General features: G+C 32.6%; 1 protein-coding gene across 1 annotated transcript; it reads left to right on the forward strand.

Annotated features, from left to right (window-relative positions):
• The first annotated feature begins 9,414 nt into the window (after nucleotides 1-9,414).
• K441DRAFT_629443 (alpha/beta-hydrolase) lies at nucleotides 9,415-11,078 on the forward strand. Its single transcript, XM_067646232.1, has 2 exons — nucleotides 9,415-9,668; nucleotides 9,743-11,078. Exons 1-2 carry the CDS (start codon nucleotides 9,450-9,452, stop codon nucleotides 10,610-10,612), a joined length of 1,089 nt encoding a protein of 362 aa, XP_067507895.1. The 5' UTR covers nucleotides 9,415-9,449; the 3' UTR covers nucleotides 10,613-11,078.
• Nucleotides 11,079-12,355: the final 1,277 nt, after the last annotated feature.

Consider the following 12,355-nt stretch of genomic DNA (forward strand, 5'->3'; position numbering starts at 1 on the left):
CTATATAACTATTTACTTAGGTTTCACCTAACAGTAACTCGCCCTTTATTTAATAGCCTAGACCTAGAAAAATACTAGATAATAGCCCTATAGGAACTAGCATATAATAAGCACACCTATAAAAAAAATACTAATTAAAAAAAATACAATCTTTTATATAAACTAGACCTAGCTACTCGCGTATACTTCCTAATTAGCTAATATATTAATATATAGGTATAAAGCTATTAACTAGAATTTAGTATATAGAGACTTTAAGGCCTAAAATATAATATAATATATATCTGTTACGGAAGTAGGCATAAACTAGAATATAATATACTAAACGAGGTAGTAATTAAGAAGGCTATATACGCGTAACTATGCGTAGTTAATATAAAGACATTTAGATAAGGAAATAGAATAGGTTAAGTTAACGTAGTTAAAGAAATAGGGGTAGTTATAGGACGTGTGTAAGTATTACGGGACGAACGTACGTGGGTGACTCCCGTGACAATATCTATATTTAGTAGAGCATTATAGCTTCAAGTCTGTAATCTTACCTTATTCTATTATTAAGATAGCCTTTATTGCTAAGATAGCGAGTATAGATAACTAGCTAGTATAAAGAAGTATTAAGGCGTATATTTAACGCCTTTTAATTCTCTCTTATCTATTTACTTATAATAATTAATTATTTTCTATATTAGTATCTATTAAATCTAAAGCTTGTATTATTTCTATAGATTATATTTTAGTAATATAGTAAATATATTATAGAACTAATAGGGATATTATAATGCTTTTATAAATAGGCTATATATATTAGAAGTATATAAGTTATAATACTATATTATATAGTTTACTTAATAGTAAAACTAAGATTTACTATAACGGAACCTTGTAGCAGGTATTACGGTGGGTCCTATTAATAGGCTAAGTGTGTAGGTATTATAAGTAAGTTAACAACGTAATAATAACTAGTGGAGTAGTTGCCTAATAGATTAACTCTAATTATATTCTAAGAATTACTATAAGGAAGGAACTATCTAGGTAGGGATTAAGGGTCCTTAAATACACAACCATACTTCTATAAAATCCTTCTTATATATAATATACGTGTTATATATAAGGTATATAAGTTCCTCTTATTCCTCTTATTTAATACGTAGCATATTATATAACTTACTTACTATCCTTTATTATATAGTTCTACGGGTTCCATCCTAGACCGTACTTATATTAACTAACTAGCTTCTTCTAACTCTTCTCTAAGTAGTTATAATATTGTACTTAAAGCGTCCGTAATACTATCTCCCTCCTCTTTATCTTTATCCTTAAAGATTCCTAATATCTTTAAGTTATCTACTAGAGGTGTAATGTCCGTCTAATTAATTTGGTTAATATTGTTACTTATTATACCTAAAGCTTCTTCTTCTTTATACGCGCAATGTTGTACTCGCACTATTGCTGCCATATTATCGCTTAGTAAAATTATACTATCTCTATATTCTCGTTATATAAGAAAGGGGTTAGTTTATATTGCGCTAGCGAGTCCTTTATCTCGGCAACTATCCTCTTACTTAGAGTATACTAAAGCAAATATTCGTTTCTCTTATGACGTTTATTTTACTTTTAACGCTAAATATACGCATCCTATAACTCTTAATAGTCTTTAAGTTCCCTAAGTAATTTGTTATAGGGTCTTGTGTTTAAACTATCGCTATAAAGTTAGACGGTAACCTAGCGTAGGCCCTTGCTAAGCTTAAGCGTTCTTAAGATGTAGAATAGAAGGCCCTAGATACTCGCATCGCGACGTCTACTTAGCTAGTTCGTCTTAAGAAAGTACGTAAGAAAGTTTGTTTTAAGGAGTGGAAACTTATAAAATAAGGTCTACAGGAACTTAGTAATAAGAGAACTAACTCTCCTCCCTTAAAGGAAATAACTCCGAGTAGTTTAATAGTCGCTCTTCCTAAGTCCCCCTTAGGTAACGCGTTCTTTGGTGATTTTTCTTTATTAATATTACCTAACCTATTTTCTTCTAATACTCCTATACCTTTCCTATAGCGTTCTTTAAATTCTATAGTGGCTCTTAAGTAGTCTTATTATAGCCTATTTACTTTACCTTATACTATATTTTATCGTTAATATCCTTATAACTAATAATCTTTAAAACCTACTATTCGTCCTCTTCTTATTCTTTATACATATCTGCTTTATAAACCGGTAGCTTAATATTTCTATATACTAGCTTTAGCATTGTAATATACTATATAGGGTAGATCTTTATTTTGGCTGGTAGGTTTAACTTAAATATAACCGGTAAAATTCTTTAAGTAATTTTAAAAGGTCCTAGTTTAATATAGTCTAACTTCTTACTTAGTCATTAACTCTTAAAATTTTTATATAGTAGCTATACTTTATCTCCCTCCTTAAGATCTAGTCCCTTAGATCTCTTAGCATTATAATACTTTTTTATTTTTTGCTATACTGTTTTTGCTATTTCTATAAGGTCTATATAAAGATTTATTAAAGTCTCTATTCTTTACTTAGCTCTACTACTTATTTTCTTTACTTAATATAGCAATAATAATATTCTTAGCTCGTATCCATAATTTGCCTTAAATGGTAATATACCTATTCCTTCTTATAGTGTTATATTATATATAAACTATATAACTAGTAATAACAATACCTAATTATTCTATACGTAATTAATATAGTATCTTAGATACTACTCTAGTGTCTAATTTAATCTTTCCGTTTAACTATCTGTCTGCGGATAATATATAATAGAAGTTGCTGCTCTAACTCCTTATTCCGCTAAGAATACCTCCTAAAATGCTACTATAAATCTTAGATCTCTATCTAATATAATCTTACTTAATACTTTATATTTTATAAATACTTCTTTAATATAGATTCTAGCGATATTTTATACTAATATTTCTTCTATACATGCTATGAAGTATCCCCACTTCGTAAGCTTATCTACTATTACTAAGATCGCGTTATAATCTTATCCAGTAATAAGATCTTTTAACTTTAGTAACTTAATAATAAAGTTCTATAATATAACCTCCCATAGTCTCTCTAGTATTTTAATAGGTTATAGCCCTCCATATAGCTTATGCCTTATTAGTTTATTTCTTTAGTAATCTAAATATTCTTTAGTAACCTTCCTAGCTATCCTTTAGATTCCATTAATAATATACTCCTTTTAGAGTCTCAATACTAAGCCTATAGCTCCGTTATGTCCTTAAGTTACCCCTTTATAGAACTCCTCTATAAAGTATTCTACTATACTTCTTAGAATATACTTCACTTCTTAGTTTTCGTATATATCCATCTATAGATCTTTTAGTTATACTTTTAGAATTCTTTATACCTAAAAGCTTTCTAGTATTTTGTAGACTTTCTCTAATTTATTTTCCTAAGTAGCTGCGATTTTTAGATAATTGTACCTAATTAACCTATCTATATCTTTTTGCAGTAAAGCCCCTAATAGCTTTTCGTTATTCTATAGTTTAGCTTTTCTACTTAAAGCGTCTACTCGCGTATTATTTGTACCCTTAGTATACTAAATCTTAAAATAGTAATCTATAAGTGTTTCTGCCTATCTAACCTATCTTTAGTTAAGCTCCTTTATTATTAGGAATCCTATTAGGTTTTTATAATCTATCTTAACTATAAATAGTTTTTTTTATACCTTACAAGAATGCTCTCTATTTCTTTAGTACTGTAACTATACCTAATAACTCCTTATTATAAATATTATAGTTTAACTCTGGTAGTGTTATCTTCTAACTATAATATACTACTAAATGCCATCCATTTTTATATTTCTATATAAAGTATACTCCTAGTATAAAGTCTAATATATTTATTTCTACAACCGTCTCTAGTCCTAGTTAATAGATTTTAAGGATTGGTTCCTAGGTAAACAACTCTTTAAGTTCTATAAATAACTTTTTTTATTTATCTCCCTATATCTATAGTTCCTCTTTCTTCATTAATTAAGTAAACGGCTTAATATTCTTTAACCATTATGCTATAAACCTCCTATAGTAATTGCAAAACCCTAGGAACAATCTTAACTATATAATATTCTCTAGTTCTTACCAATTAACTATAGCTTTAATTTTCTTTAGGTCTATACTTAATTTACCTAGTTTAATAATAAATCTAATAAAATCGGTCTTCTTAGTAAAGAACTTGCATTTCTTAATTGCTACTAGCATATATTCTTTTTATAGTCTCTTTAAGATCTATTTAACGTATTCTCTATATTCTTCCTTAGTTATTAAGTAGATAATAATATCGTTAAGGTATACTATAACAAATTTATCTAAGTATTCTCCTAATATATTATTAATTTGCTTCTAGAACGTTACTAGTGCATTTATAAGCCTAAATTGCATAACTAATAGTTTATATAGTCCTTCTTTTAACCTAAAGACTGCTTTCTATTCGTTGCCTTTCTTAATTCTAATTTAATGGTATACCTATCTTAGATCTATCTTTATAAAGATTTATACATTACCTATCCTATCTTAAATTTCGCTAATTAAGGGTAAAGGATACCTATCCTTTCTAGTAATACTGTTTAACTGTCTATAGTCGATATATAGCCTTAGCTTACCGTTTTTCTTTAGTACAAATAGTACTAGATAACCCGCTAATAATTATAATAGTCTAATATATCCCTTTTATAGATTTTCCTAGATAAACTCTTTTAATGCTCTACCTTCCTCTTTAGTAAGCTTATAGGTTAGAAAGAACCTTAGACTTATTCCTACTTTTAACTCTATCTTATAGTTTTATACTACGTATTTTAATAACTTTTCACTTTCTAGTAACTATAACTTTTTACTATATTTATAGTATCTCTTTAGTATATAGCTTAGCCCTTTCTCTATTTCTTTATAGGTCGCTCCCACTTAGTACTATACTAACTTAGTTTATTATTATATTTTACGGCGTTAAGTATCTCTAATATTAACCTAACCTATAATCTAATTAATCTTTAGATTATATTTTTATAACTAAGGCATTCCTAATACTGCCTTATTATTTCCTAATAGTAATATATTAAAAGATATCTTAACTTATTTTCCTTTAATGGTTAGCTAAATAGGTCCTGTTTTAAGATTAATAATGCCTCCTTTATAGGCTATCGGATCTCCTAAAATTATCACTAATAGGTAAGGATACTCCTTTTTCCTATATAGTAACCCTATTCTTTTAACTGCTACTAGTAAGATATAGTTCCTTATTACTCCACTATCTACTAATACTTTAAACTGCTAATCTTGCCACTTAATTCTTAAATTTAGGTATTATTTTTAAATTCCTTTAAGGGTCTAAGGCTCTACTATTAGCTCCTTCTAGTCCTATAGGCCTCTACTTTTCCTAACTATTAGCTGCTAGATCCTGTTTATACTTAGTTTAACTTAAGCCAATATTTAGTTTGCTTTTTGTCTTTAATATACTATAGACACGTATTCTTAGGACATTCCTACCACTATTATCCATCTAGGCATTCTTCTGTAAGGAATTTTCCTAATTAAAGTGTTAAGCCCCCTTATCCTTAAACTTCTACTAGGTGCCAACTATGCATATACTTAGCGTTTTAATACTTTACTTTATCCGGTGCCTAATATATCCTTACTAAGTATTTCTGGTGCTTATCTTTAGGTGCTCTATACATATTATATATATTATCTATATATGCGATCCACGCTAACGTGTAATATACTTAGTGTCTTAGGTTAACTCTTAGCTCGTCTTTATCCTTAAGTTTAAACCTCTATTGTATTAATTTAAGCGTTACAACTTTATTCGCAGGTACTATAATTTACCTCTCGCTTCTCTAGTCCTCTAATTACTCCTCTAGATTCTTTAATATAAGTTATAGCCTTCTCTATAATCGGGTGGTTTTAGATAACTTTTTCATCTAACTATATATAGAAATCTTCCCACTTATTATTGTGTTGTTGTTTATACTATCTTTAGTATAACCTTTAGAGTGTATACGGCTTATCTATAAGAAAGTATCTCTTTATTACTATATCGTAACAGCCTTTTATATATCATTCCTTAAACCTAGTTAAAATCCCTAGATCCTCTTCTTCTTCTAATTTAGTAAACCACTTAGCTCTCGGTATGCCTATTCTAGGTCTATTAGTAATTCTTTATATAGGTGCTCTATCCCTTATACAACCTAGTATACTAAATTTCTTATCTAGTTTCTGCTCTTGCCATAATGTAATTCTAGCTCTAAATTTCTTTATAGTTTCTTTTTTTTCGCGTTTTATAAGTGGATCCTTAAAGTCTTCTTACTTTTTAATCTTGTTAATAGTTTTTATTTATATATTAAAATCTTAGTTCTATAAGATCCTTAATCCTAAGCTTGCTTTTAACTTAAGCTTAGCTCCCACCTTAGTCCTACTAGGCGTTTATAGTGTTCTTATCTTATTTTAAAAGTCTTAAATCTTACTTATCTTATCTTAAAAATCTTGTGTTATTAGGAATTCTTCTCCTAAGCTTATTCGTATGTCTTTAAACTAAGCTACTACTCTACTCTATTGGTTTTTATCCGTTATGGGTCCTTAAGCTATTCTTATCCTATTTTTAGAATTTTAGATCTCTCTTATCTCGTCTTAAGAATCTTAAGCCTTTAGCCTTTTGCCTTTATTAAGTAATAAGCTAGCACTAATAGTTATCTGCTTGCTTAATCCCTTTTAAATATTACTCCTTTTATCTTATAAAGCGATGGATGCTGTATCTAATGGTGTTATAATACCCGTTACTAAGCCCCGTTTGGTAGTGGTTTTAGTTTCTACTTCTATTATATTATTAAGGTTTAGATACCCCTAGTTAGTTCCTTTTTCTTTCTTATTACTATTAATTAATAAGTACTCCGACTCCATTATTATTATTACTAATTATTATCCGTATATTACTATAATATCTTAATCTAGCTTATAGAGTTAATTTTATTCTTTATCTAACTCTTTAGTTCCTCTAAGTCCCTTTAACTCTAGCTCTTATGGCTAATAGCTTACGCTATACTTAGCGTCCTTATAAATTCGGCATGCATTATTTTAATAAAACGCGAAACTTCTAATTAAACATTCTTTTATTCCTCGCAGTACACTATTAACCCTCTATTTGTGTATATCTTTTACTAATCTGGTTCCCTTTATTATATAGTAACTCTAACTATCTTTATAATCCCTTAAAAATAACCTTATTTCCTATAATTTATATAAGCTCTGTTTTTAAACTACTAACTTTGTTATAGAGTCCGCCTAAACATCTTCTACTACTAAGATCCCTAGTTTAGCCTTTACTCCTTAGTCCTATAATTACTAGATCCTTAACCTCTAAGTTTCTATAGTTTCTTACTCTATCTCTTATAGGTTTTTTTAGTACTATTTAGGTCTATTAGCTCTACGCCATACCATAGTTTTTAACTTAGCTTTAGTTGTTGCGTGCTCTGCATTTTATACAACTATAAAACTCTATCCTAACCTCTCTTAGCCTATTCCCTTTAGTAAATCCAATTATTAATCTTAATCGCTTAATCTATTAAATCTCTTAGGGTATCCGTATCTTCTATTAGAATAATTACGTCCTAGACTTTAGCCTTAAGTCCCTATTTATACTATACTATAAGCGCCTTATTATTCTACTTAACTTATATAGCTAGCGTTTAAAACTATGTTATATACTTAATTGCTAAGGTTCGTTACGTAATATTTTAGAGTTTTCTTTCTACTATAGTTACTACCTCTAGGTCTCCAAATATTTATATAAGTCGCTCTATAAATCCCTCCTAACTTAAGAACATAAACCGCACCTCTTAGTTAGTGGTTATTATTCCATTCACTTATATTTCTATAAGGTAAGATTTAAACTACTTAAGTGCCCTTTCTGATAGGAATAGCCCTATATATACTATTCGATCCATAGGTATTAGCAGTTTTACTCCTTCTTATATAACCTTAAAGTGTATTTATATAAGAAATTCTTTAAGCTTTAATCTCTCCCCTAAGAATCTCTTAATTAAAGGTAACTTAATCTTTACTACCCCTATCCCGTTAATCCTTTATTTAAGCGTCGCATTATTCTCTATTAACTAGTTAACTATCTCTTATAGTTGTTTAACTATTATAGGTTGTTATAAGTTAGTATTTGCTATACTAGTATTACCTCCTAACCTTAAAGTAGTTGCCGCCGTTAATGGCGTTATAGTAGCTGCTTTTAGTAGTATATTATTCGATTTATTAAAACCGTAATTAAGTAGTAATTGTGTAACGGAACCTTATAGTAGGTACTACAGTAGGTCCTGTTAATAGGCTAGGTGTATAGGTATTATAAGTAAGTTAATAACGTAATAATAACTAGTAGAGTGGTTGCTTAATAGATTAACTTTAATTATATTCTAAGAATTACTACAAGGAAGGATCTAGGTAGGGACTAAAGGTCCTTAAATACACAACCGTACTTTTATAAAATCCTTCTTATATATAATATACGTGTTATATATAAGGTACGTAAGTTCCTCTCGTTCCTCTTATTTAATACGTAGCACATTATATAACTTGCTTACTATCCTTCGTTATATAGTTCCACGGGTTCTATCTTATACCATACTTATATTAACCAACTAGCTTCTTTTGACTCTTCTCCAAGTAGTTATAACATTGTACTTAAAGCGTCCGTAACATTTACTATAAAAAGAGAAGCTATTTAAGTAGTAAATATAGGTCTTTAAATATAATAATCCTATTATATATAAAATATATCCTTTTATATATTTTTTTTACTAGTTGTATAGTTCTACGGATTCTATTATAGCCCGTGCCTTTTCTAGCTAACTAGTATCCGCGAACTCCTCTCTTAGTAGTCCTGGCATTTTAATTATTAGGTTAGTAACAATATATTAGGGTACGAAGAGGCTTTGGGGTAGATTCGAAGGAATTGTATAAATTCTATCTAGTCTAGAATTATAGCTCTTGTAGAGAATAAGACATTGCGTGAAGAATAGAGAGGAATAATACGAAAATCCTGTAGTTAAATCGTGTCGGGTGTTTTACTAAGACGATCTTACTATAACTGGGGTAGTCCCGTTATACAATAGTGCTAGCAATTAAATTTAAAGGCCTGTGTATAAAATATATTTTAGAATAGGGCATATATAATCTCTTAAAGCGATACACAACTTGCACCTAAATAAGGACGGTTTTGTCCCGGAATGAGGCAGAAATAATCCGGAACGAGCCGTGTACCGGTACGAAGCGGCATGTGCTTAGCCGAAATGATATTTTCCTGTCTATCAATTACCACGTCTAAAGAATTCATTACTAAGAGGAAGCCAGCCCATAGGTTTACTGGAGGGGCACGATTACCAAATGTTTCCTCCCCTAACGTCAACATTCCTCCACACTTTACCGTTATTGCTTATGGCTTACGGAGCATGCGATATGACTGCCCTTGGGTCCAGTTGGAAGAACGCACCACACACGCGCAAATATTTCTATGCCGGTGGACACTATGCAGACGACGGTACGGGAAACCACATTTTCAAAGACCAGGTTTACGTAGAGCAGTTGACGCCTCTTAACGGCCCCACGAAGCCCCACCCTATTGTTTTCATTCATGGTCAGGCTCAAAGTGGTACAGTATGCGTCTCACCCTTTACGCACTCAACAACACACGCCATGCACAAGTTATCACCTTCCTAATATGTGCACAGAACTGGCTAAACAAACCAGACGGAAACTTGGGCTGGGCATCATATTTTATCTCGCACGGTTACGAATGCTTCATCATCGACCAAGCGTTTCGAGCACGTAGCGCGTGGTTTCCGGGTAATGGTTCAATGGCAACTTACAGTGCCGAGATGATCCAGCAGCGCTTCACAGCCCCGAAGAAATACGGTCTCTGGCCGCAAGCTGCGCTACACACACAATGGCCCGGCGAGGGCCTAATGGGCGATGAGATCTTCGACGCCTACTACGCCTCCAACATCCAATTTATTAAAGACGAAGGCTACGAGCAATTAGCAGTACAGGCTGCTGGGGCAGCTTTGCTGGACCGTATCGGTTGTCCTACAATTCTGCTTGCGCACTCGCAAGGTGGAATGATGCCATGGCTTATAGCAGATGTGCGGCCTCAGCTTGTTCGCGCCATTGTGGCACTGGAGCCCAAGGGGCCTCCGTTTCAGGAAGCTGTGTTCTCCAATATGTCGACGAGGAAATATGGCTTGACGGACATTCCGCTCACATATGATTCCCAAGTTGTAGACCCTGTCATTGGCTTGGTGAAGACTGTCATACTTTCTAATTCCCCGAATGCCTCAACCTGCATTCTTCAGGCAGACTCTCCACCGCCACGTCAATTAATTAACTTAAAGGAAATTCCAGTGCTGGTGCTAACGACTGAGGCTTCCTACCATTCCATGTATGATTGGTGCTTTGTGAAATATCTGCAGCAGGCAGGGGTGAAGACGGATCATTTGGACCTAGGGAAGATTGGGATCCATGGGAACGGTCATCTTGTGTTCATGGAGAAGAATAGCGACCAGGTCGCCGCTGAAGTGCGGAGATGGATCGAAGAAAATTGACGCGATAGCGAAGCAGTTCGAGAGAATGAAAATGGCATGCTGGGAATGCTAGCCTCGAGAGGTTGGCACTCCTAGTTTGACCAGGAGAACCATTCACTCCGATCTCGGATCTCTATAGTGATTCCTTCCTACTCTGGAATGGCTTTCTCTAAGTCCACACCTCATAGAACTAGGTTGCAGAGGTGCAGAGTTTTTTGCTCCACAGTTCACCTGCGATTTCATTCGGTTCTCTTAGACTGAGGCCGCTTGTCGATGGATTACGAAGCATGTGCAAGTTTCCGCGGCAACATTTCTAAAAAGAAAAGCTGGAGATGATTCCCCGTGTATGGAGGCTGAATACAAGACGGTTCCCGCAGGTTGTCTGATGCACTCTCCTGCACTTAATCCAGACATGGCAATAATCAGTTAGTTAGTTACGGTTATGTTCGATTACATAGTAACATTACCAATCAAATCATAATCGCACCTAGTAATTTTGTTACGTAGATACAACAATATAATCACCCGTGGTAAGAACAGGTGGTAGTGGTAAGAGAGCCATGGTGTTAAGTACTAGGTTAGCGCATGCATCGCCAGTAATAATCTACATATCCGTGCATAGCTCCAAATCAATTAAAATACATACAATATACGTCTGTGCGGGCCTGCAGAAGAATAGGTGTACATAACGCGTCGTGGATACCGCGTATAGCTCCCTTACCTTTTTATCCACCACCAATCTACCTTACCTTTACTACCCACGCTTTAAGCTATGCCTCCCTTAGCTAACTCCTCTATACCACCCACCACCCAAAAGAGAGCCCACAAAGAGGAATAAGCCACTACTGGCTCAACACTCAGCGATCACGATTCGCGTAAGTTTGATGATGTTACAGCTGCTCGCAAGGATCCTAATCACTAGATTAGTCAGGGTGGTTTTGGATTATGCGAATAAGCGAGCATAAAATATCCTTTATCCAATAGAAAATGCATAAAATATCACAATTAATAAGGATAAAAGTGCCCTATGTGGGGCTTTTCTACCCTAACCAAGTAGAATTTAGTAGAATTTGGCGGATATTGTAAATATTGCAGATATTGCGAATATTGCGAATATTACGGATATTGCGGATATTATAGTAGGAACAGGTCCTATATACCTCTCCCCCTAACTATATAATAGCTGAATACTTAAAGAAAAATCCCTTATCCCTTTTATAGTTCTTCTCTAATGCTAATTCTTTAAACACTTTGTTTTCTTAAGGGTTTTAGGATCTATTTATATTCTCTCCTACAATACCATATAACGTCCTCCTAAAAAAACTCTTTCTAGCTTATCGCTTATTGCTAGAATTAAGAGAATTTTAATTGCTATAAGTAAGAGCCATAGCTAGCGCTTTCGCTGCTATTTTTAAGACCACTATTAAAGCGCGGTTATTAAAATCTTATATAGCGTCTTAAAGATAAAGTCTTTATACTTATTCTAACTTTTTAGTCAAAATATTATACTATTAAAATCCTCGGCAATCTTATTAAACTTATTAAGGTCTTAAGCTAGAGCTAGCTTTTTATATAATAATATACTTTTAGGCGTAGAACTCCTATTCCAATATCTTTCCTAAAGCTTTTTAATGCTATTAAGTGTAGGCTTATACTACTCCTTCTTTTAAATCTACTTAATATATCTTATATAACGGGCTAGATAAAGAATAAGCGCAGTGGCATAAAGGGGCAAGTTATCTGTTTTATAGTAATACCTATTAA

Source organism: Cenococcum geophilum, assembly GCF_001692895.1.
Source record: "Cenococcum geophilum 1.58 unplaced genomic scaffold K441scaffold_7, whole genome shotgun sequence".
Classification (NCBI taxonomy): domain Eukaryota; kingdom Fungi; phylum Ascomycota; class Dothideomycetes; order Gloniales; family Gloniaceae; genus Cenococcum; species Cenococcum geophilum.